Raw genomic sequence first — 26,257 nt, forward strand, 5'->3', positions numbered from 1 at the left:
AAACATATAAAAAAACACTGATTTGGTCTTATTATCGCCTTTGGCCCGAGCTGACTAACTCACACAAAAACTAACCAGAAGTGTTTAAATGTGTGAAATGTTAAACACGTGATCCACACACACACTGTCCTACATGTTAAACTGCATTTGTTTGTAATGATCAAACTGTAAAGCGTGTCCCTATGTGCATTTGTGGGATAGATGGGATGGATTGGATGGATGGGAGGATGGATGGGAGGAGGGGAGGACGGGGTGGGTGTGTCTGTGTAGCTGAGTGACGTGCCGTGGGGACGCATGCCCTGTACGCACTGCGCGGCCCTGTCATCAGCGGCCAGATGGAAACATAGGGGAGCGATTTTTTGGTGAAATCAGGTATTCTTCAATCGCACAAAGGAATAGATCGCTTTCATCGGTGGTATAGAGTAATCGTCCGCACCGGATCGGACCGTGGAAATCGATATCTTAATTTGATGACGGAGGTAAGATGAAAGTCCGCACATCAGCTGCTCAGACGTGCCTATTGTTTGGTCGTGGGGGAGGGTTATAGATCGTCATGTAACTGGCTGATTCACCGCCGTGTTTTGTCGCCTCGTAGTGTTATTAAGCCGTACCTCGAGCTTAGACTAAACCTCTTTCGTGTGTTTACGGGTTGAATCGTCCCGATCACACGTGGATCCTGGCGGCTCCTTGTATCACCGCCGCCAGGCCCCGTCACATCAGGACGGATCTGTAGTGATGGTGTCTCCTTGTGCACTGCGCTCGGCTATTTTGTAGCATTCAGCCGCATTCAGCCATGTACCTGAATGCATCTCGCTACCGAGGTTGAGGCACATTCACACCAAATGCAAATGATGGGCTCGATGTTGATCCTCTACTCGCTGGTTTGTGTGTTAAAGGCGTGTAGATGGAGGGAAGGATGCTCGGGATGTTTCTGCGATGATGTAAAAAGCTGCTGCTGCCAATGATTCCGTCATACACAAATTAAACCTACAAACGTTGGCTTTTTTTGCTTTTTATTTTACAACAATAATATACAAAATTAAACTACAATAGAAACAATGAACTCCACAACAATAACTATACACCAGACATACCCCTATTATCTATTATAACTCATTATTGTGTGTGTGTGTGTGTGTGTGTGTGTGTGTGTGTGTGTGTGTGTGTGTGTACATGGACCTGTGTTGATTGTACATTTCTCTCGCTCTTTCCCTCCATGTCTTCATTTTGTGGCTCACTGAAATTTCCTTAAATAAAAAACATACAGACACCCATTAGTCATGATCATCAGTTCATGTAAAGGCAGCAGAGAAATGTTGGTTCCCTAATGAAACATCCAAACATGTATGACCTTTCCATGGAGGGCTAGTTGGATACTTGTCCAGTTTGATTTTCCAGTGAACATGCATTAGCTTCCAGTCCAATAGAACTCAACTAACGTTAACCCACTATGGCATTAATGGCAAATATACAGTCTCAGCATGGATATTAACAAGCCTCACTCATGTTTCAGCCTGGATGAAAGATTAGCATGTTCAGCTCAACCTACTAAAGAGTGAGTTCCTTTGCATCCCAGCCAATACTTGCATCCAACCACCAATCAGCATTCAGTTTGACTCCCTTCAGCTCGATCCTACAAAGTCTGATCAGAACCTGGGTGTCACCATTGATACCTACTAACTAACCTTCAAAGAACGCATTGCTTCAGTCAGATTTGCCCTGTACCGCATCAGGACTATCAGACCCTACTTGTCCCAGAATGCAGCACAGCTCCTAGTACAGGCTCCTGTTATCTCACGACTTGACTACTGCAATGTCTTACTGGCAGGTCTACCAGCATGTGCATTTAATCCGTTACCAATGATCCAGAATGTGGCAGCTCATCTGGTCTTCAACCAACCCAAAACAAGTCCATCCACTGTTCATTCCCCTCCATTGGCTCCCAGTCGCTGCCCGTATAGAGTACAAGTTCTCGATGTTCGCCTGCAAAGCAGCGTCCAATATGGCACCCTCTTATCTGAATTCCCTCATTCAGGTTTATGCTCCCTAGCTTTCAATGCTCTCTGGCAGCAAACAACACCACCACCATTAGGCTCTGAATCTCTAGTCAGGCATTTCTCCTTAGTGATCCCGTTCTGGTGGAATGAGTTAAAGATGCAACTCTTTCATGACCGGTAGGGTCCGGACCTCAGTGACCCCATAGTTGTCTATATCCACATATCTAATGATCTGAGTAAGGAATTGAGTCATTCAAGCAAACTCCTCCTCTCTGATTTCATAAAGGATGTCTATTTTTATCTGAACGAGGCGTATATGATGTAAGACTTTGTGACGTTGGAGGACTGTGTTCTGTGTTTAGAGAGAGGAGGGATAGCGACTTCAACATTGTTGATAGAGTGGTCCGATGGGTATCTCTGTTCTGCGTCCCTCATTTTGGATACCGGCTTTCTAGTGTTACTTGACCCAATTTGAGCGGCTTGCAAAACCAGTGTGAGTCCTTGGCTTGGGTCCAAACACAGATGCATTCAGAGAGGAATTTATCACCAGCTTTGGTTTTCCAGGGTGAGAGACATTCTGCGAGTCATGTTTCATGAGTACGCCTACCCAAGGCCCACTGTTGTACCGCCGCTGCTGAGGATACCAAATCTGCCATCCTGCTCCTGTTTCGTTAATGGCTGAGCTAATGAACTGGAGAGCTCATCTGAAATGTGAAATTCAGCAGGATTGTTAGTTCCTCTGCCACCAATCTGGAACTGGGATTTCATTTGATATTTAAACATTTAAATGGTCTTCTGTGGTATGAGCTGCAAAACATAAATGTGTGTCTATCTTTGTGTGCGCAGAGGACAGTTTTGGATGCACAGAAAGCAGCAATAGAAGATCTGGCCATGAACAAAAACAAGAGAGAACGGGAGTTCTACAGCCTAGATGTTGGGGATTCAACATTCACAGTTTTGAAGCGTTACCAAAATCTAAGACCCATTGGCTCAGGAGCACAGGGAATTGTCTGGTGAGTATACAAATCATTCAGTACCATGCCAAATATGGGTTTGTGTGTAACAGCAAATATTCTACAGCTTTGACTATATTCACTATTTTGTTGCACAGCTCTTCTTATGACCAAATCCTTGAAAGAAATGTCGCTATCAAGAAGCTGAGTCGGCCATTTCAAAATCAGACCCACGCCAAGAGGGCGTACAGAGAGCTCGTCCTCATGAAATATGTCAATCACAAAAATGTAAGTTTGTATATTGTTGTTTCAGTTCCCCAGTGGAAGTTTTGGTGTTTGCTTTGGGTTGTACATGTAATAATTCATGTCATTTTACTTCTACAGATTATTGGCCTATTAAATGTATTTACACCACAGAAATCTTTAGCAGATTTCCAAGACGTGTAAGTAACTACATGTGAAGTTTATTTCACCGTGTATGTGTTTTGGGTAACATCTACAATATATTTGTCATTGAGTTCCAGGCTTATTTAATTGCACATTTCTCAGCAATTTGTGTAAACAGCGCCCCCTTCTGACAGGTACTTGGTGATGGAGTTGATGGATGCCAACCTGTGCCAGGTCATTCAAATGGAGCTGGACCATGAGAGGCTGTCTTATCTGCTCTATCAGATGTTGTGTGGTATCAAACACCTCCACGCTGCAGGCATCATTCACAGGGTAATGGCCATGACTTGGCATGTAGTACGACAAAAATGCTTTATCAGCGTATTATCAATTTGGGCATAAGTTGGGGTAGTGGTTCTGTAGCTGCACTCTAGCAATTCTTCCTATAGGTCCTCACAGATCAGATGAATCATCAATCCTCTAAATAAATGTAGCCTTTCAGAATGTCATTGCCTTTATGGACAACATTCCATTTTGAAACAAATTCAATTTTTGTGTGTATTTCGCCGTAGGACCTCAAGCCCAGTAACATAGTGGTCAAATCAGATTGTACACTGAAGATTTTGGACTTTGGCCTGGCCCGGACCGCTGCCACCGGCCTCCTCATGACCCCATATGTCGTCACACGCTACTACAGAGCACCAGAGGTCATCCTGGGCATGGGCTACCAAGCCAATGGTTAGTGCCTTCTGTGTATGTATCCACCATGTTGGTTTGATACAGTAGAAATAAGGGTTCCATATAAGATTAGGTTACCAAAATAGAACCATTAGAATGATGTGAGTGGAGTTAGCTCTTATCCTAAAATTGACCAGTTAGACACAGAGGACCAGTGAGTTTGACTATGCAAGATCCTCTTTCTCTTTCTCTTTCTCTTTCTTTCTCTTTCTCTTTCTCTCTCTCCCTCTCTCCTTGTCAGTTTGATTGTAAATATTTAACAGTTCTGCAGTATATACACAAATTATTGTTTTCTGAACAAGAATCTGTATATAGGGACCAACCAAAAGAACATGGTGCTTCTTGTAGCCAACTACTCTACCTAGCCTCTTAATTCTTAAGTCTGTTGCATTCCTCTCATCTTTTACTGTATTTAATGTTTTCCACTTATAGTAGACATATGGTCTGTGGGCTGCATACTGGCAGAAATGGTTCGCCACAAAATCCTCTTCCCTGGACGGGACTGTATCCTTGGATGGGCTCGTTTCCATTGGAATTGTTAATGTTCATGTGAATCTTTTGTCATCTTTTGTTACCTGTGCCTAGCTCTGGACTGAGTGTCATATGTGGCCAATGTCGTATTTTGGCATGAATAAAGCAGTGGGTTGGGTTCAAGTTGCATGACTTACAGTAGACTTGAGCTCATATTACTAATTTGCTGAATTCTGACTTGACTGGACATAATCCCTATTATTTTCAACAGCGATGACTTAACTTGGATTTGAGTCTTTTGACTGTCAAAGAATCGATACAAAGGATGTTCAGTGAAGCCAAATCTGATGCAAAATAATGACTTGGTCCCACCTCTAAATAAACTATTCTGCACCAAGCTATGCAGACTATTCATATAATAATAGGTCTTTAAAATGAAGCTTCAGGGCTTCATTGGCTGTGAAATTACCTCTGTCAGTTTTCCTTTTCACCTTCAAAATGGCTGCATTGTTCCGTACATCTGGTTGACGCTGCATGTTCTTCATTTTCATTCCTACACACCAATATTATTTGCATTAATGTAATTTTTTCTGTTTTCTTCTTACCATTGTGTTTTGCATGTCATCTTCCCTGCCATCAAACCTCCCTGTCAACTCCAGTGGATGTTTGGTCAGTAGGTTGTATAGTGGCTGAGATGATCAGATGTAGTGTGTTGTTCCCTGGAACTGATCGTATCCTTTCATCCTGTCATTGATTCATTCACTCTGTAATCACTTTGTGCTTTATGTTTTCCTGTGTCACTGTGCCATCAATCTGATTTTCCATTTTTCTGAATCTTTGCTCTAGATTATGTGCATGAGACAGCAATGAGCGGTAACATTAGTATTGGACTGGAGTTGAATGTCATGCTACATAAGTGTTGTTTCGAGTGTTGCCCTGTTTTCTTAACATTCCTGCTTAAGACATTGATCAGTGGAACAAGGTGATTGAGCAACTTGGCACTCCAACTCAGGATTTTCTAATGAAGTTGAACCAGTCTGTGAGAACGTATGTAGAGAACAGACCACGCTATGCTGGATATAGCTTTGAGAAACTCTTCCCAGACATGCTCTTCCCTGCTGACTCCGATCACAACAAACTGAAAGGTCTCCATTTTGAAATCATTCTTCATATTACAAAGAAAGAAATATTGTTAATGCTTTTATCATTTGATTACTGAATATTATTGATTGTTATATACCCTTCTATTGTTATATAGTGTAATTTTTGAGTAACATCAAAGCAACTCATCTATTCCTTTTCTCTCACCTCAGCGAGCCAAGCAAGGGATCTCCTATCCAAAATGTTAATAATTGATGCCTCTAAGCGCATCTCTGTAGACGAGGCCCTGCGGCACCCCTATATTAATGTTTGGTACGACCCAGCTGAAGTGGAGGCGGTAAGTAGATCACAGATGGGACAAAAGACTCATATAAGGCGAACATTAGAGTGAATTGCTTCGATTGCAGTGAAAAGTGTGTTATTTCAGCCATTCTTTCTTTCTTAGCCCCCTCCACAGATCCCAGACAAGCACCTGGAGGAAAGGGAGCATACAGTGGAGGAGTGGAAAGGTCAGACAGCCTTATAGGAAACTCAACCATACACTCATCACCACACTTTCATAGTAACACTTGGAATTTTTACATGCACATCAAAACTCTGATCGTATTTCAATTACGGCGATCAAATGAGTTTTGATGTCTTCTAAACACCACATTAAAATGAAATCAACATAAATTCATGTGTGTTTACTCTGAGAAACAGACCTGGTTGAAATTTGAATGTATGACATTATCTAATACACACCTTTTGTCTCTCTCTTTTTTTTCCTAGACCTTATTTATAAGGAAGTGTATGACTGGGAGGAATTGTTGAAAAATGGCGTGATAAGAGGACAACCTCCACCTTTAGGTGAGTAATCGCTAGTACTTTGGGACAATGGTCCGACCAAGACCTCCAAGCTTCATCCAGAAGAAGTGGTCAAGGCACAAATTGGCCATATTAGGTGAGGCAAAAATGGACATATAAATGCATAAATCTCAGAATAGAATACATAAACCTTACTGTCTTTAAGGGGAAATTTGTTTTGGGCACAACGCTACAGTCCCCTGCTTCACATAAAAACACAAAAAGCATTTCACACAATGCTTGACAGTTGCTTGACAGTAGGAGTCAGTTTACCTTTCAGTATATATTATAATCCATCACTCAGTTTGTTATATGAAACTTCACTTCACATTGTCAGCTCTCTGTTTATCCACGAAATGATCTCCTGCTGAAATTGTCTACACAGAGCAGTGTCAACCTAATGGCCTATGTCATAATAAATATTATTATTATAACAATACAGCATGACGGACTCTGTATTCGCTGAACTGCATAGTGAAACATCCTGGCTATAGCATTCAGTGATGATGAAAATGCATTGGCGGCTTTGCAAAGTGTTTGCTCTATCAGTGGGTCAGGGTCAGGAGGGATTGAGCACTGCTTTAGGTAATAATGAACAGGCTGAAATGCCAAATATGGGAAGTCTGCATAGTTGAAGTTCTGCACAATAGAAAATATTGAAAAACATTTTTTAACAACAATGATATGAAAGTTTGAGAACTGCTGGTAACAGCCTATGAATCTGTTCCATGGTGCAATAAATAAAACCTTTTTAATAAGATGCACTTAGTAATTAGACAAAATGTGTCTCAATGGCAATTTGGGCATCTTATCTTGTGTGTTCTTACTTTGTTCATTCAATCTCCTACAATTCCAACATACTGTAATATTTTGTCCTCCAAAAAGCGTCCACCGTGATGCTGTCACAGTCTGGATACAGACGAGACATTTGTAAACCTTCTCTTTGATTAAACTCTGAATTGAGCTTCCTTGACAGAGGTACTGTATGCCTTTGCAGAGTGCTTCCTAGTTATTCCATATGAATTTCGAGAGTAGCCTCTGAAATACACACAATTTAGGTAAAACCTGCTCTGGCCCTGGATGTGGATTCAATTGCAATTACACTCTTTTGCCAGGAGATGGAGCGCTAAGATTGTGTGTGCGTATGTTTGTGTGTGTGAGATTATGAAAACGCAGACCGTGGTCTAACCAAGACCTCCAAGACACACAAAACACACACACAAGAAAGATATATATGAACATATTGCATACATACATATAAACACAGTAAAGGGTCTGTGTGAAAGCTATGTGTTCATGTGTGTTTTTCGCAGCACAGGTGCAGCAGTGATTAATAGCACCCCTCAGCCCAATTCCTCTTCGTCGTCAGCCAACGATGCCTCATCCATGTCCACAGAGCCCACAGACTCCAGCAGTGACCCCACTATGACCTCTGAAACAGACAGCTTGGACAGCCACACCTCTTTGGGTGCTTTGGCTTGCTGCAGATAACCCATACAGTACCTGCACACATACACATACACACACATACACATACACACACAAACACACTAAAACACACACACATAAGTGCAAAAAACATTTTCTTTTCCAGGCATTGTGGTAAGAGAGGGTGTAGGCCAATTGAACTTCTGGTCTTTATAGAGCTGCATTGGTTCATATTTTCCTTCAACATAATCTGCTGTAAATGATCCCAGTTTGCAATTGTGCTCTTATTTTGCTGCAATGATTCAGATGATGTGAGTCTGTGATGTATGTCATGAAAGAGATCTGAGTTTACTTTATAGCTTCCGTTGTTTAAGTAAGTGCTACGCAGTGAAATACAATACAACAGAATTATGTTTCATTACGTTGTGTATATACTATATCTGATCATTTCATTTTGATGACATCTAAATGAATCCAGGAAGGCTATAGCTCATTTTTACCCTGGAAATTACTTTGACGTGTTTTTATTCTTTTTCTACTGTAGCATTCTGTGAGCCTGACTGCATCTTATTGTCTTTGCTGTAATTTGTAGATCTGTTGGATGATGAATGTCAGGATGTGTGTAGGAATAGAATGATGGCATACTATACTTGTTGAAGTGCTTACTGATGGTTACTGTAGTTACTGTAAGTATTATAACAAGCTACTGTAGGCCAGTCCACTGGCTTGAATATGTGCAGTATTTGAGGACTGTTAAAAGAGTCTAAACTACTAATCTATCCTTCTGGCAGGTTCTTTCAGTCCTTTTAATTCACAGCTGTTTGATTTAGGGTATTTGATTTAAGTGACCTTGACTGATTTCAGTGATATTTAAGATCTCTCCTTAGCAGACACCCTCTCCCTTGCCCCTTTTCCAGAGGGGTTGGTGCTGTTGCTGGAGCCACATTGGGAACAGTGTTTCCACCAGAACGCTTGGCTATTTTCTCATAAGCATACCTGTCTGGAACAAAAGAAGCTGTGATGCCTCCTGAACAACATTTTTAACAAATAGCAGCATTTCAGCATGGGAACTGACAGAACCACTCAGTGGAATATACCGTAGTATTACAGGCAATATGGAGCAATTGAGAAATTCAGGATTTGGAATCTTCCTCATGTAAAGAAAGCTACACATAGCAGATAACAAATAAAGTGCATATTTCTGCCAAGGCTAAACTCTTCTCTCAAACTGGCCATAACACTGAACACATTCTGATCATGGAGATCTAGATCCAATGATTTAATGGAAATGGTTTGAAGGCTCTACTATCCTTAGTCTCTGCAACCTGTTTAAAAAAGATCAAATTCATTCTAGAATCTACTATACTATCTGTCAACCATTTGAGTTATCTTGCTAAACAAACCACAAACTGAGGCAAAGAAGATGTACTGAAAGTAATAATACATGCATAGACACATGCATCTTTGGAAGTTAAAGGAGTATAGGAACTGGATGAGATATCTCAGGATCTGGACTGATGTCCTTGATAGCTCCCTAGTTAGTGTGAATGCAGGTCAGTTCTTACAGCTGACTTCTACCTCACAAATGCACACTCACACATCCTAATTAAAATATGGTATGCATATCACAGCATACGATTTGAAAGATGAATGAAAAAACAATTGTTTCTATGTCTTTTTTTATTTCTAGGTAGGAGGCAGACGTATGTAATATATATTTCATTCAGAAATATTGTTTATATTGTGTTTTATATATTTTTCATGTTTGGCTGTGCACAATAATTTATGAAATAGTTATTTTGATCTGTACATCTTACAGTAAATGTTAATACTACCTGCCGTACTAACCTTTGGATGTATTTAATGGCTGAAATCTATAACCTATTCCACTGCTTTCATCATGGCTGGCCTTAAGACCAGGCAGTAACCCCTTGCTCAGCTCACATAAAGCACTTTGGGTATTAGGATGCATGTTCCAGCCTTGCCTGGACTGCATCTGAACAGGCTGTTATGGCTTAGTCTTTGTGTTTTTTCCTTCTCCTTCATATATAAGTAGATCCACAAGGGAAGAAAGAGAAGGAGCCATCCAGTACTGTTGTGATGACGCTGCAGTCCTATGATAGTAGGCCAAACTTGAAAAAAATCTAAATGAACAGACCAGTTATATAAATCCCAAAGTGAAACTGTCTGCCTCAACTCTGGGGAAATAAAAGGGTTGAATTTGAACGTCTCGCCATCTCAATTTTTTTCTCTCAGCATGGAATTTCTTACAAGGGTTACAATGGAAATGAACACAGTGCGGAAACAGTCAAATGATCAGCTACATCATTTCGGTTTTCACCAATGGCCATGCTAAGAAGGGCATTGCAGGAAGTACTGGACTGCACTAGAGGTATTTGGTCTTTAGTCTCAAAGGCTAGCCTCTCCCTGGTCTATTTAGGTAGTGATGTTCCTGTGGTTAGATCCCCCAGAGTTTTGAAGAACTCTTCCAACTCCTTCTGGAGGAGAGTGTTCCGCTTCTCAGCTTCTTGATATGCCCTCTCTGAGTTACGGAGTCGGAGCTCCAACATCTTAAAATTCTTCTTTTCATGGTCCAGCTCCTCCTCAAGGTGCATCACCTGGTGCTGGTACTTGGAACAGGACTGCTCCAACCTTGATCAAGAAAGGAAGAGGTATTTACTGCATGAATAACAACTCAAACTGATTTAAATTGATCAGTGATTGATAAGTGATCATACTTGCGAAGGCAGGTTTCATAGGTCATCCTCTGTTTCTTCATTTCCTGCTCGAGTTCAGTCACATGCTTACTGAGATGCTCATTTTTTCCTTGTGATGTGAACACATTAGTATTGTCCTTTGGCTCTTTGGGTATCTCTTCACCCTGCTCTAATCTTAAAGCCCCACTATGTCCTTCTGACTCGGCCAGCGAGATCTCAAAGGCAGTCCAGAGAGAGGAGGTGTCAGCAGGTAAACTTAGACTGGAGGGAGCAAAATTGTCATAAGAGGACAGTCTGTGGGGTTGGTGGAGGGCTTTGAGAGAGAGGGATGTGTTGGTTCCAGAAGAGTGTCCTCCTGAGCTTTTCTGGCAGTCCTCATGTGAAAGTGTGGTCTCTCTAAGGGAGAGGGCCAAATCCTTCAGAGAAACTCTTTCTTTCTGTTTTTCTCCCGATGAAGTGGTGCGTCTGTAAGCTCGGAAAGACGACAGGCCATTTATCAGCCAGTTGTTCCCACTAGCTGCTGACATATCTCCTGCTGACTCCCCCATTTTTGCCCCTGCCCCCCCAGATGCTGCTCTGCCCTTGAAGGAGCTCCTCCAAGAAGGCATGGCTTTGGTCTGTTTACTCGGGCTAAGCATTACATGGCGCCCAGTTTTCTCTTCTGTTTTCTCTTCAACTTTCCTCTCTGTCTTACTCTTTCCCTTGTCATCAATCTGATCATTCTCACCCTTCTCTGCTGTTCTAATTGGGCCTGGAGCAGACGCTTTAATGTCTTTACAGGAGGTGGAAGACTTGAGCTCCTCTTTATATGATTTGGAATGTCTGCCTGGAGAAGGTTGCAGGTCAGTGTCTTCTTTTGAGATCCATTCCACCCTGCCCCGTTGGGTAGGTCTCTGCTGTAGCTGTGTGAGAGCACTGGTTTCTATGTCAGGCTCTGTGTGACGGTAAAGACGGCAGTGTTCACTGATCAGGACAGTCATTAGGTGCTGCACCAGTGAGCTTCCTTTTTCAGAATACAAGGACCGAGACACATACACTTTATGGAAATGCACAAGTAAAATTGTCACTAATTTTCTTCATATAATATGTTGATATTAGTATGTACCCTCCATCATGGTAACTGGATCCTCTACTCTAGGCCGAAGAATATTGGGTCCAAATACGGTGGCCAGGTTCTGGGCGCTCATCTTATTCTCATTGGAGTGGGACTGAATTTCATCTAAAAACCTGCAAAAACAGCATGAATTACATCAATATTACACATTTTCTAGCCAGGTAACTGCAAAAGTGGATATAAGTTTTATAACACTTTTGAATTTGGAAGTAACATTTCAAATAATAAAACAAATGTATATGGCCAAAATTATTGATACCCCTTAGTCTGATAAAGGGTTAAAATATCACTTCAATCCAATATTTGTTAAAATGTTAGTTTGGGTTATTACAGGTGTCTTCAATGTTATAATCAGTCATTCAGTCTATTTAAATGGATAAAAGTTCTCCCTGTGCTGTTTGGTATGATTGTATGCACCACACAGACATGGACATGAGGGAAGAAAGTTCCACAGTGACCACAGTTGTGTATATTATCAGGACTTTGAAGGTGCATGGAACTGAGGGCGTTCTGGCCACTAGAGGAAAAATGTCACAAGATTGAACAGAAGGATAGTTTGAATGGTGGGAAATGAACCAAGGAAATGCAGAATGTCTGCAATTATATGCACTCGGATAGAATTAATCTGATGCCACTTGGCCTGATGACGATGAGGATGTATTGTCAGAAATGAACTAATTTCTTTGGGAGTGATGGGTTAATAGTAGGATACATTGTCAATTATTACATAGGGGATAGAAATAATAGGACACTCATTCATAATCACATTAGTGACCAATACTGCAGATATAGGAAACAATGAAATAGTAGATACTTACTTGCAGATGTATTTGAGGAGGTTGTAGTTGACTAGAGGAAGGGTGTTAACCTGCTTGCCAAGCTCTGTGATACCCTTGAACAAAACATTTGTGTGTTCATTAGGAATGCAAAAGTCTGCAAATAGAGTGAAATGGTGACAGGTTGCACAGAGAGATACTTATTACCATTTCCTTATCCTTAGTAAGTAGGTGAGCACAAGAAAGGAACTGTGGATATTTGTCGAAAGGGACTATTGGCTCAGGTAGCTCCCTTATATACAGCTTAAGTAGGGATGCCACCGTGTGGACATCTGTGGTACTGTAAAAGACAATGAGTGAACGGTACCGGATTCAACAGCAAAAGGTTGAGCATAGAACAACACACTACTGTAGATAAAATGCCCCTCCCATTCCCTCACCTGTCAAATACTGGCTTCTCTCCACAGTCAAACATATGCTGTAGCTCTCGAACATGATTCGTCTGTCCGGGGGCCCTGAATAGCCCTTCCTCTTTAAGCCCATATTCACGTATGAAACACACACACTGTTCCACAATCACTGGGACAAGTTGTCGGGGATCACATTTGCCCCCACACAGCACTGTCTCCTCCAAATTCTGTCCAAACACACCTGTAACAACATCACTAAAATTGAAGGCGAGTAGTTCTCAGTCAGTATTGCCCGAGTGCCACTGCATGTATCATCAATCCCTGCTCTATACACGAGCCACAGTTCAGTGGTACACATATTGCTGTTATCTGTGCACAGATTGCAAATATAGCCACAGATGGCTGCATGACAGTAGCCAGAGAACGGCACACTAAACAGAAATGAGTTTTACATCACTAATGAACATTATATTGTCCACTATTCTTTGCTGTAGTGTGCCGGGGAGGCTGGTGGTGACAGCATGCTAAACAAGCTGTGTGATTGTCTGATTAGTTTCACCTGTGCTGACTAGGTTCAGCTGTCCTTCATTATCATTTCCTCATTTGTGTAGTTTGTCTTTGGTCTTCATATCGGGGTCAGCCCTATGTTCCCTCAGCCACAGCCCTATGTTCCCTCAGCCCTATGTTCCCTCATTTCTAAGATTTTTTTTCAAAATTAGGCCCTATGTTCCCTTAGCCCTATGTTCCCTAATTTCTAATAAGGCCCTATGTTCCCTCTGCCCTATGTCCCCTCATTTCTAATAAGGGTCAGGGTTAGGGTTAGGGTTATCTAATCTTAGAAATGAGGGAACACAGGGCCTAATTTTGAAAAAAATCTTAGAAATGAGGGAACATAGGGCTGAGGGAACATAGGGCCTAATTTTGAAAAAATCTTAGAAATGAGGGAATATAGGGCTGTGGGAACATAGGCATGAGGGAACATAGGGCTGAGGGAACATAGGCATGCTCCCTTTACATCAAGTGCTTCAGTTCTTTGCGCTCCTGGTTTTGTATCTCAAACTGTTAATACGTGTCTTTTTACCTTCCCCTTGACTGATTCCCTGGCCATGTACCATATACCCCCTTTTCTTGAATCTACTTCCTGTCTCAAGCTATTGATAACTTTTTTCCTATGTATACTCCTGTTGTTAGTAGTAGTAGTAGTATAATTGATTAATGTACCTCCAAGAGGGGCCCATATAGCTCTATGTATGGCTCTGACCCATTCCTCCATGTCACTCTGAGAGTTTGCCATCAAAAGGTAAGATTCATGGCTTATACCTGTTTGATCCCTTTCTCCACTTCCCCCTGAAAAAAGACACATTCCATTACTTGACTGACTTGACTACATTACTTGATCCAATAACGCATCTCAAAATCAGTGCACATACTGTGTGGAATACATGGAAAAGCTGTGCAGTTTATCATATTAATCACATCAAGTATTATCTGTAAACGGGTGGGCCCTACTCCATACAGAAACATCGAACAAAAAGTTTGGAGGTTGGTGTTTGGTAGATTATTTCTCTGTTGTAACAATGCTTCTTGGCAATACATTTTTATACTGTTGGAAAGCCTGTTCAGTTCCCTTTTAAATGGTTCCCCATTTGTAAGGAACATGCATTTGTGGGATGAGCAGCACAGCTGAGTATGTGGGTTGCGCTCATGAAAAATTTGCCAAATCTTCTCTGCTGATGCCAAACACCTTATTCTGCTGTTGCTATTGACTCTTCTTTGGTGTTGTTTGGTGGATTGGATGATTGAAGTCTATCAGTAACAAGGAAGAAACAAGACATATTGGCAATTTTACAATTTATTCATTTAACAAACAGTCAGGTGCTCAGTAGCGTGTGATAGAACCATACACAGCCACAACAGCCTGGCACCTCCTTCTCATGCTGGTCACCAGCCTGGTCTTGATTTTAAAAGGTTGGTGTTTTAAGGTTTCAACGGTTTAAAAGGTTTTAAGGATTAGCAAATTTTTCATGAGCGCAACCCACATACTCAGCTGTGCTGCTCAACCCACAAATACATGTTCCTTGCAAATGGGGTACCATTTAAAAGGGAACTAAACAGGCTTTTCAACTGTATAAAATGTATTGCCAAGAAGCATTCTGACAACAATGAAATAATCTACCAAACACAAATTTCCGAACTTTTTGTTTGATGTTTATATTACTATTTTCAATAACATTATTAGCTGCAAAATCAAGTCAATTAAGTGTACGTGAACAGACATTCCAAGGCCGCTCTGACCCTCCTACCTCTAAATCCACACAGGTTGATGCCATTTTAATTTAGCTTTGAAGCCATTGTTAAAATCCCTTGACTAGGTTCTATTCAGAAACTGTTCCCACGGGTTTGTCACCATGCAAACTCACCTGTAACAATTTCAAAGAGGTGCCGACTCGACTCGTCCTGATTGGCATGAAGCTCACTAACTTGACTGCCTTGGAGAGGAATACAACCCTGAGGACAGAGAGGGGAGGTGTGAGACAAACTTGCACTGATCTTGGTGTTCCACTGTTGTGTATTGAGCTGAGCATTGACTGCCATCTTTGGTAAACCAATTTCGAGAGTTGTAAAACCCAAAAACAAATGTGTTTCATGCACCCAAAATCTAAGCTTCTTCGGTGTCTTCTCCAAATTAGAGCCAGAGTTGAAGCCCCTGTCTGCCTCAAATCTATTGCTGCTAAGTGTGGCTGGCTCATAGGTGCTGCTTTATGACAATATTTGTATGTCTGCTCCTGGTTCCGTGCTCTGCACAAAGCATCCTGAGTGTTGGCAGTGAGGGGAAAGAAGCACAGATTGCTTGCCGTGGCGCAAATATTGCTTGTCAGGTGAATTAAGCAATACAGTATGCAGGTTAGAGGAAAACAACATTCAGAGGCCAATAAATCAGTTTGTGCGTCTTGTCTGCAACGATGTTGAACATTAACTCTGGAGAAAGAAGGATGTAATGATGATCGAGGGAGGGATGACTCAGGGAAACATCTCTCAATCTATTTATCCCTATATCACATCCTGGGGTACTTGCATTATTGATCTCTCCAGCATAGAGAGAGTCGATATCCATCAGCAAAGCTCAAGAGCAGCTGGTTACCACAATAAGCCCCAGGCAACTAATGTGTCAACTGTATACATATATATATATATTTATTATTATTAATATATATACACTGCTCAAAACAATTAAGGAAACACTTAATCATCACAGTATAACACCAAGTCAGTTATACTTCAGAGATATTAATCTGTCTATTTAGGGAGCACAAGTGCTTCTGAATCAATTTCACCTGCTTTGGTGCAAATAAAAGTGACAATAGGACGTCAGGCCCTCATGGAATCTGTATCCGACAGTTTGGTCAGAAAAATGCTCACCACTATCTTAGTATAGTCATCACTGTATCTTATTGATTGAATATCACCTGATATCAATACCTTAGACTACTAACCCTTACTCTCATCATTTTTGTTTTAGTCGCAATCAGTGACTCTGTCCCACCTGGTAACCGTCCCTCAGAATTGTCACCAGAGGGTATGTTGTGTGTGTTTGTTGTAGAAATTATGTAAGAGTAGCAGTGTAGCATCATTTGCTCTCATTTAAGGTGAGGTAGGTCCTGGTTTAGGGGTTTTGGGGCTGCTAGTGTGTTTCCCTCTGGGCAGTGTGAGAATCACCTGTGCCTTGGTTTCATGCTGGTCCTTGTAGAAATAAAGAGCTTCAGTCCTCAAGACAAACCACCGTAGCTGCCAGTTCTTCATGATGCTCCGCTGTCTCTTCAGCCAGCCTGACCTTAGTGCGCTCTCCCGGTCTAGAGACCTGGAGACTCCAGTCAATTCACCCAGCACCATACTCTTAGACCTAGCTGGATGGAGACACATGCAGAGATGAAGTGGGGATAGAGAATAAACAGGGGAAAAAAAGACTGCAAGTGCAAAGTTTCAGTTTTATTAAAGATGGAATAAAGAATGGTGGATGCCCATTATTTAGTCAGTTTCAACTTAGTTAAGAGAAGATTCTGGGGATCACCACTGCCCCAAAAGAATACAATAGATGAAATCAAACTAAGGTCTTTTAATTCAGGTCTAATTGTGTCAAGCTGCAAACCATTGTTGGAAGACAAAATGATCCTTATGACATCTTTGTATGACACACCATAGACTGCGAAAATGATCCCATCACCTTGTAGTACGGTCTGTCAGTCTGTCTCACAAAGCATTAGGAAAACTTCAAACAATCATCATTGCATGCAGAATGACACAGATAATGCTTCTGTCATGCCTTGATCCATTACTACTAAAAGCAGCAGCAATAACATGCAGTGTAATCAGAGCTTTGCAGAGACAGAGACAGACACAGAACAAAAAAAAGGCATAAAAGAGATGGAGGACAGGAGAATAGAGAAAGTGCAGAGGCACTGTGCTTACCCCGACGTGCCTGTTTCATTTTTGGGCTCAGCATGGTTACTGTTGCTGGGCTGTTCCCTCTCACAGACATTACTGCATCCCTCTCTATTCTCCTCTCCCTCTCACGCTCTCTCACACACACACATGGCTTTCACTTTCATTGCTGCCTTGCCCTGTCAGTCCTTGTCCTCTTTGAACATCTATCTCACCTGCTCCCTGTCTTGCACATGGACTTGCCTATATATTGTTTTCTACTGAAACACCCCAAGCACTTAAACACTCTAACCATCCCCTCCCTGCTGTTCCTTCCTTTCTCATTCCTCTTCTTTCCCTCTGTCTCCCTGCCCGCTCTTTCTCTACCTCTCTGGTCCAGTGTGCTGTTGTTCTCACCCACCTAGAGCCCTGCCCTCTTTCTCTCTCCTTCTCCTGTGTGCTTTCTCCTTTCTTTCAATGAATCATTGTCTAAACGATGTCTGTGTCCACTGTCTTATAGTTGGATATTGGTCTGCTTTTCTCATCCCTTCCATTTGTTACCCTCAAGATGGAACTCTCCTCCTGTGTTAACACTTTAAGTACAATGGACTTGGTTACAATTTTAAAATGTAAGCTTATATTAATGTTTACAATACCTTGTGTTGATGAATTTTGAAAAACCCAACTGTATGTCAAGATGTGGAACTCTATATGCTATCCTGACTCATCCCGTCAAAGATTTATATTTATATTTATAAGGGGAAATTCCTGTATCAGCCTGAACTGCCCAATAGAGTGAATATGAATATGTCACACAGATGTAGATTATGGTAGTCAGCCACCAATCAAGAGCTCGTGACTCAGGACTTACACACAAGGCTGAGATCATGGCTTGGGAGGGGCATGCATACGGCGACCGGCTGTGTAACTGACTATGTTGCAATCGCAGAGAAACGGAAACAAGAATAAAAAGGTCACAGACAGACTGACAGACAAGATTCCAAAGCCCTAATGCGACCCAAAACGAGCTACATACATGCCACACGTCAGCCTGAAGGCTATATTAAGGGATTGCAGTACATTAACATCTCTAAATCATATCTATAAGTCCTAACAGCTCATACACTGACATTTACATTCTATGTTGCCTTAAAGAAACATCTTATATGAGAGCTACACATAATATAGATACAGGTCATCCAGTTGTTTGACACCATGATATCCATAACAAACCAAAAATGGCATCTTACCTGCCAGTTCCTTTTGAGAATCACTGGTCTGAGGAGTCCTGATCAGTTCCATGGTTTCTGCACAGTGTTCCCATTTCGGCTTGGGCCATCTCTAAAGCCACAGCACGCACACACGCGCGCAGACGCACACGCACACACACACGCACACGCACACAGACACACAGACACAAAGACACAGACACACACACACACACACACACACACAGTCTACACAATGGCAATAGTGAAAGCTCAGTCCTTAAGTTAATTGATAATAGCTGAGAAACATATCAAATGGTGACGTTCGCATAGCAAAGAGAACAAGGAACTATAGTTGCAAACATTAACAAACATATGACAGGCACTAGAGGAATGCCAACAGAGAGAAGTAGAGGGAGTGTGGTAGAGGGAACGAGAGGAAGTCATGAGTGTGATCATTGCTTGCTCCACAATCTCAGATGAACAGATGCATGAGTCTTAGTCTAGAGCGATTCTCTCACTCATCTCTCATTCCTTAGTATCTGCTGGGACAGATGTTGCTGTATAAGGAAGGATACACATATGTAGAATGATCTCTTTTGCTGTCTGCATTTTTAGTCTGACTTTAACACAGGAAGTGTGCTGCCTTGATAGAGAAGTGAAACCTGCTGACCTCTGAGCAAAAACATTGTTATTCCTCTATCTGATATTAATACTGTGCATTTCCTTTGCTCGTAACAGAAATGATCTGATTTAAAGTTCTGCTTGTCAGTGATGACTGATGCAAGTCAACACCTTTGTATCTGGAAATACTGTACATCCGTTAAATTGCCTGATTCAAACACTTGTTCCCCAATTCTCTAAGTAGCCTCACCAGTATATAATTTAGTATAAAATCCATTGCCCATGTTCCCCTGCCTGCATGCTTCTTGCATTCTTTGTATTTTTTTGTAGATTTGCTCGTGTAGTGCCCAGTATTCCTTTATTCCCTGTTGCTGTTTTCTGGCCCTGGACTGTTATATAGACTTCCTGCAGCTGCACTAATCTTGTCTTGCTGGAACCTTATACACTTCCCAGAACATTTTTGTTTGCCTGCGTTCCCTTTTTCTTAAAATTATTACTATTGACCTATATAGACGTGCTTCTTTATGCTCCTTTTGGGATTTGTTTTGCCTGTGATCCCAAATCATGGAAGCTGTGCACATCACAGGCTTAGATGCCCCTTAACATTGCCTCCTCATCATCTTACCTATTCTATGCGCTGCACAGGCAGTAGATGAGACATCAAATAATATCACATGATGTAACGACCAAGCCACTCAATACATTCCAGACATACAGGTTTCTGAAAGAATGTGGTAATCTGGCCAGAGGGAAATATAGGAAATACCAGTGAGTGAAGCATGAAATTGCCACGTCTCAAATAACAAGAGAGAACATGCGTCAGCATACACACAACTGGAAGAGAGTAAATGACACACAAATATTTCAATAAACAGTACATGCATAGAAAAATAACCAATTCAGTTCTATGGTTTTATATCGGGGCATAACAACATGATCTGTTCTTACAAAAGCAGGTTCTAAAAATTGATGATTGCAACTGAAATAAACACAAAACGCCACATATCAGACTTTACAATGTCATTATTTATTCAGCAGGAAGGTAGATGCACAACCCAAGGACACAAGAGTTTCATATAGCACATGCTTTGGTTCATACCTTAATAGTATTGAACATAACAATCGAAAACCACTTGCCAGTTGCGGAGCCTCTGCTCTCCAAACATAACATTGTGTGGGTTTGCATAGCTGCACCTGAACTAACCACAGGATTCCTTGAATCTTTGTACCTATACCATATTTCCCCCCATATTAATGGTAGGGACTCATTCTGCACCCTGCAGCCATTGAACAAAGCACAAACTCCCACTTATCTATTATCTGGCAAAAGTGGCTCATGCAGAAGGACAATGCAAATAAAGAACAGAACAGCTGATACTGGAGCAGGACCTTAAAACTTTTAACAAAATTATTTTTGATTGCATTTGATCAAATCCCTCTTTTGTCCTGAAAGATATGTAATAGATGAGCGCTAGAGCCTCTAAAGTGCCTCTCGCACTGCCTTGCTGATACAATCTGATTTGAAAACTAAAGTGCTCCATCTGTGTTTGAAGCTTTGAGTGCTTCCACCATGGTCAATCATGTTTCGACAGGCACAAAAATGCAGCTTTTGGAGGTGTGTAAGTGGAAATGTGTTGTGATTAAAAGAGTGATCAGCAGACATTACCTTTTTTTTTACATTTGTTATGGCGGGGGGAATTGTTGGCCATATGTGAGCGCAGCATGTACGAATACACAAGAAGGATACATTTGAATTTCTTTAGCTATTCTCTCACTTTCCAGTGCTTTAAAAGAGAGAGAAACCTTAGAGCTGTGCATCAACACATGTCCTCAAACCTTCTCAGTTACTCTGACAGGTTCAATCCATCCAATCTTAGGACCAAGTAAGACTAGATGATGTCCAATTCATTCTACCTGATGATCTCTGACATACTAATCACATGACTTTCTAAAAGGCCACACATCTTCACATGCTTTACTATGTGCATACACATTTACCACAATAACACTAACATTCAAAGGTATACTGTTATAGAATATAAAAAAACAAGTAAGATGTAACATTCCCTCTAAAACACTTTTGTAAACATAAACCAACAAGTGTAAACCAACAACGCAAATAACCCTGTGCTGCTTATCTTATATCCAATTAAAATACCTTTATATCAAGATGTAACAGAGCTTTAAATTCAAGTTAAGTCTTTGTTATATAGTGGTTTATAATTATTGCACCATCTAAAGCAGACATGATCACAAGTTAGAGCTCATATTAATGACAAATGACACTAACTGCTATAAGTTATACTTGTGAGCACTGACAGTAACGACTCTTTTCGAAAGCTGCAAAAAATAAAAAAATCTAAACATCTGGCATAAAAAAATTAAAATCAGTCTCTAAACATCAATAGAACTTTTGTCTACTCTTGTTTGTCCCTTGCCCACTTGTCTTCGTCCCTCCAGCAGAAACACCAGCACAGTGAGACAGCGCTGTCCAAGTGATTTCTGTACTGCCACAGTCTCACACTGTCTGAAGTAGGTGGTGCTTCCTGCTGAGATGGCGTCAAACTGCTCCGTGATCAGCCACAACTCCCACAGGAGTGTCAGTACATTCAGAGCGGTCATGGCCGCGACCCAGAACTCGATGCCCAACATTGTGAGCCACACTGACAAGCCGTTACCGTAAACGGGCAAAGATTCGTACAAGTACATTATAGCTGAGGCAAGAAAGAGAAGATGGGCAGTTACCAAGGAGAAGATGAAGACAAGAAAGAGGCGGTGGTTACCTCGGCCAATGCAGCGGTTCAGGAAGAGACAGTGGTGGTCATAGTCTTTAATGCACACTTCACACAACTTGCAGTGTTTACTGTAGTCTGGGTGAAACAACTATGAGGAAAGCAAAGAACAGGATTAGAGTAAATTTAATTTCATAGTAAACATACCATTCCCACATTTTAACACACAAATACAAATGTTTAACTGCCTAACAAACAGTTAATTGGTTTGTTTCATGTTGTCATTTACTATTTTCTATTTACCTAACATGAAAATCATCTTTCAAGACCTATTTCATACCTGTTAAAGGGTTAACATCTGAGAGTTAACATCACCCCATGACCCCTCAACCCTTTTTTGTGTAGATGTCTTACCTCACAATATGGGCAGAACCTTTGAGGGCTCTGGTTCTTCTCCACCAGGTCAGCAATACATGAATAGTTAGGATCAGCATCTGCCCTGTCCAGGGTCCCAGGGTCCTGAATCAGAATCTTTAAGAACAAACCCAGGACGACTGTGAGATGGACCAGTGACACCTTGATCAGAGGGGCGCCTGGCGGGGCATGTTGGCACAGTTAAGGATGATTGTGTTCATTTCATATTCGATAATATCATCCATTCATCCATGCTCATGCAACTTCAAGCAGTTGAGAATGTTTAGCAGTTATTCAGGCCTTAATCCAACTACCTGCTGGAGTCTGGACTGTGGAGAATTAACATAATTAACACTATAAATAAATATTGAACCCATTCTATTCTATCTGGTAGGAGAAGTGCAGCACCAGGGACCAACTCTTGAATCAAGGACAATAGCAGGAGCACGGAACTGACACTTTTTTGGTTGGAAAATGGGAATTCCCAATGCAGACATAGGGAAACTCTGTAGGTTCTTAATAGGAAGTAGCAGGATCTGCACAGGATTCAAGACCAGGACCTTCTGAATGTATGAGGCAACAGCACTCCAACCTGCTATAACATGTGTTCAACCTTCAATCCTTAAATGTTGTTAGATTCAATCTCAAGTCTAAATCCTGGCTTGCACAGGTGTTTGTTGAGAATCGTGACTATCCATAGTAGACATCACGTAAATCTATATTTTATAATGCTGGGCCGGTCAGGAAGCAACATAAGCAAGAGACTTCAACTCTGCTATCTTTGTGAAGGATATAATACATGATTTTTCCATAGAAGCAGAGCAGAGAGTGGATGACACCGGCTATGAGGGTTCCCAGGTAGACGGGGTTGGGCGACCTGCAAGGGAAGACAGACAGAGATAAAACAACCTGTGAGCCAGTGGACGAAGGACCTGTACTAGGAAGCCTGATTAAGGGCATAGTCGGCTCTGTTCAAGCTCAAATCGGTTCTGATCTCACTCTGTCACCACGGCAACTTATGCTCTGGGGCAATACTGGTCTGGTCCAGTCATTTATTACATCTTCTTGCTTACCTCTTTGAGCATTTGAAGCTGCCGTACTTGCAACTACAGCAATAATAATGCTTAATCTAAGATATCAATGACAGCTGATATTTGAGAAATGACACTAAAGACAACTTGTAATTTGTGAGTGAAGTCAATCAAATCCAGCTGTGTCGATAGTGCATTTCAGATTTATCTGCATGTTCCATCTTGTTCCTATAGGCTCCCTATAGGAACACGATGGAACTCAATGATGAAGCTCAACTGAGTTCAGTTGAGCTTGCTTTGTATCCAGGCCCTAAGTGATAATAAACACGTAGAGCAGATTTCGTCAAACCTTTGGTAGGTTGCCATGCGGTGGTACTGTGTGAAAATGCTTCTGGCCAGCCAGGGGAAGAGCACAGTACAGATGATCCCACTATAGTCTCCCAACATGGCCGCTATCAGCAAAATGGCAGCCCCAGTCAGAGTAGGAAAGAACAGCGACCAGTAGTACAAGGCTAGAACACACACACACACACACACACACACACACACACACAGGTATCGTGAAAGTTTGAGTGCCTTTTTCTATCACTCCCCATGTCACCCTCCTTCATTACTTTCTGTTCTTTATGTACTCTAGACATATTTACCATCAGACTCTTTGGGCTTGTGGTGCATTGGCTCATGAACATACCGACGCAGTAGTTTGCTGAGCTGCTGATGTCTGGGATAAATATAGAGCAAAGCAAATGTACCCATCAGCAAAATGATCCTGGCAGAAGCAAATTCATTTGTAAATACGGAATAACATGTCAGTGTCCCATGCAGTGAAACTGTTCATGCATATTTGCGATGAGATTGAAGAGACGGGAGCTTCACCGCAGCGTGTTCCCCTGCCTGCTGAGGTCCAGAGGCGTTAGGCCTCTGACGGTCTTCTTGTGGAGGGTCCAACAGCCTGATGTCTGCAGCAGCATCCAGCATACCTCCATTACGCCTCTCTCTGCTGCAACGTGGAGCGCTGTTGCCCCCTGCTGGTCGATAGCATCCACTGCACATCTCTGAAATCATTTTAGTTCAGCACCAGCACAGTAAACTGGGTGGGATTGACAGTGACATGACAGATATGACATGTTGTTATGCTCTTGGCTCCCTGGTGATGCAAAGTATCAAGAAAAACTCATATTCAGAGTATATTGTTTAGTTTGAGTCAGGCTGTAGTGTACCTGATTTCTGAGAAGGTATCGGACCACCTCTATGTTTCCAGTGGATGCAGCCATGTGAAGGGGAGTGGTTTGGTACATGTCTGTGTCAGAGAAGTGGAACATTCCAGTCTCCCATAAGTAGTGCACTGCCACACTGGAAGAAGGCAACACAGATGCATGGCATGTCAAATACTGTCTTTGTTTGACAGTGTAGTGAGAGTAACTGAGCCGTTCTCACATGCTGCCTCCAGTGACGGCGTGATGTAGCGACGTCTTCCCTTGCAGGTCTATGAGGCGCGCGTCAGCCTCATACTGCATCATTTGGTGTATGATATAAATGTTGCCTTGCCTGATGGGATTCAAGAGGATCAGCTGTTTACTACACATGTCCTAGTACGGCATCATGTTTGATTGACTGCTAGAGACTTGATGAGCTGATGACTTACCGGCAGGCAAAATGAAAGCACGACTGTCCCGCTTCTGACATCTGGTTAGGGTCGGCTCCATTCCTTAGGAAAAGGTCAACCAGGGCGCGGTTACCATGGAGAGCGGCATAGTGAAGCGGGCAGAAACCTCCCCAACCTAGATGAGGAAGCAAACAATCAGCTTTAAGGATGCTGATGTTGTCAAAGGATCTGTAGCTGACATCACAGACAGCTGTAATGTTTAATATAAACGTTTAGATTAATACTGTCATCGTTGTAATAGCAGTATAACAGTTTCTTTCACATGAATGCTCGCAGATTGGGCTTCAGCTTCAATGCGTACAAGAGTTTTCCTTTTTACAATTCCTATTCTATTTTACCTTTTTGTTTGACGATGGATGGATCATTTTGAATGAAGTTTGCACACTGTTCAACATCCCCCCTCTGGGTGTGATCAAATATGTCTCCGCCGCTGTCAGGGACCACGGGCATCGAGTGCATGATGAGCTGGACACAGATCAGGGCCGATAATATTTCCACGGACAGACAATAAATGTTCTTCTTAGATGAAGCTCTGCAATATCATATTGCAGAGACAGAATGGCGATCATGTTTCACTGGGAAACAACAAGGATGCTACTTCCTCTTTGTCGTTTTTGGCAGTTGGCAGGGCAGTTGATTGGCGCATTACCGCCCCCATGTGGACGGAAGTGTATAGCAGTTAAGTCAATTCAATACAAAACAAAGTATAAATGTTTCTACCATGAAGACACACTGGATGAGCTTAAAATGGTTCGTTTGAACAGATGTATATAAATGAAACCGGCTGCTGTGTGACGTGACACCCACCACATGTCACTTGTTTAAGGAAAGAGTGACATACAGAGGGATAATTTTATTACATGAGTTCAGCCTGACAAGTTGTATTAGCCATCACAACATTTAACCTGGTTGTGGTTGACTTCCAGTATAACTAAAAGTTCCACTCACTCACACACACACACACACACACACAACAACAATGCACACTGTCAGCAAAAAAGGCTTGTACACCAGGCAAACAAACTCCAAATTCCAAGCTTACACACGTGATTACTGACATGTCAAATGTCATGTTAAGCCTGCCCTGACCAGCATAAGGTCCTATAGCAAGAGCAGCAAATGGACCACTGATACTCTGCAGGGGGACAAATATTAACACTCCACACTTTATCAATCATATATTCAAATACATAAACAATTAGCCCAATGTTATTCTACATGAGTA

General features: G+C 41.8%; 3 protein-coding genes across 6 annotated transcripts; 1 reads left to right on the forward strand and 2 right to left on the reverse strand.

Annotated features, from left to right (window-relative positions):
- The first annotated feature begins 316 nt into the window (after nucleotides 1-316).
- Nucleotides 317-9,927, forward strand: mapk8a (mitogen-activated protein kinase 8a). 3 transcript variants are annotated; one of them, XM_076164572.1, is made up of 12 exons: nucleotides 317-479; nucleotides 2,844-3,010; nucleotides 3,109-3,238; nucleotides 3,335-3,393; nucleotides 3,532-3,670; nucleotides 3,910-4,075; nucleotides 4,508-4,579; nucleotides 5,509-5,691; nucleotides 5,860-5,984; nucleotides 6,093-6,156; nucleotides 6,419-6,496; nucleotides 7,812-9,927. In XM_076164572.1, the coding sequence occupies exons 1-12, from the start codon at nucleotides 471-473 to the stop codon at nucleotides 7,982-7,984; spliced, it is 1,365 nt and encodes a 454-aa protein (XP_076020687.1). In that variant the 5' UTR covers nucleotides 317-470; the 3' UTR covers nucleotides 7,985-9,927. The 3 variants fall into 3 exon arrangements, with proteins under 3 accessions (XP_076020687.1, XP_076020679.1, XP_076020695.1); XM_076164564.1 differs by lacking the exon at nucleotides 4,508-4,579 and adding an exon at nucleotides 5,206-5,277; XM_076164580.1 differs by lacking the exon at nucleotides 4,508-4,579 and adding an exon at nucleotides 5,206-5,277 and having other exon boundaries at nucleotides 7,807-7,916.
- A 108-nt stretch (nucleotides 9,928-10,035) lies between these two features.
- arhgap22a (Rho GTPase activating protein 22a) lies at nucleotides 10,036-18,911 on the reverse strand. 2 transcript variants are annotated; one of them, XM_076164550.1, is made up of 10 exons: nucleotides 18,608-18,911; nucleotides 16,656-16,843; nucleotides 15,359-15,446; nucleotides 14,160-14,285; nucleotides 12,969-13,179; nucleotides 12,736-12,868; nucleotides 12,571-12,644; nucleotides 11,744-11,865; nucleotides 10,660-11,572; nucleotides 10,036-10,573 (listed from the first exon to the last, which is right to left on the reverse strand). In XM_076164550.1, the coding sequence occupies exons 1-10, from the start codon at nucleotides 18,657-18,659 to the stop codon at nucleotides 10,354-10,356; spliced, it is 2,127 nt and encodes a 708-aa protein (XP_076020665.1). In that variant the 5' UTR covers nucleotides 18,660-18,911; the 3' UTR covers nucleotides 10,036-10,353. The 2 variants fall into 2 exon arrangements, with proteins under 2 accessions (XP_076020665.1, XP_076020655.1); XM_076164540.1 differs by having other exon boundaries at nucleotides 10,660-11,641.
- Nucleotides 18,912-20,214: 1,303 nt separating this feature from the next.
- Nucleotides 20,215-25,624, reverse strand: LOC143013156 (uncharacterized). Its single transcript, XM_076166680.1, has 10 exons — nucleotides 25,371-25,624; nucleotides 25,012-25,147; nucleotides 24,804-24,914; nucleotides 24,587-24,719; nucleotides 24,243-24,421; nucleotides 24,014-24,087; nucleotides 23,716-23,878; nucleotides 23,101-23,212; nucleotides 22,336-22,497; nucleotides 20,215-22,072 (listed from the first exon to the last, which is right to left on the reverse strand). Exons 1-10 carry the CDS (start codon nucleotides 25,489-25,491, stop codon nucleotides 21,584-21,586), a joined length of 1,680 nt encoding a protein of 559 aa, XP_076022795.1. The 5' UTR covers nucleotides 25,492-25,624; the 3' UTR covers nucleotides 20,215-21,583.
- Between the last annotated feature and the right edge of the window lie 633 nt (nucleotides 25,625-26,257).

This window comes from Genypterus blacodes, unplaced genomic scaffold, assembly GCF_046128005.1.
Source record: "Genypterus blacodes isolate CSIRO-AG114 ecotype Tasmania unplaced genomic scaffold, CSIRO-AGI_Gbla_v1 ptg000012l_1, whole genome shotgun sequence".
NCBI classification, from domain to species: Eukaryota; Metazoa; Chordata; class Actinopteri; order Ophidiiformes; family Ophidiidae; genus Genypterus; species Genypterus blacodes.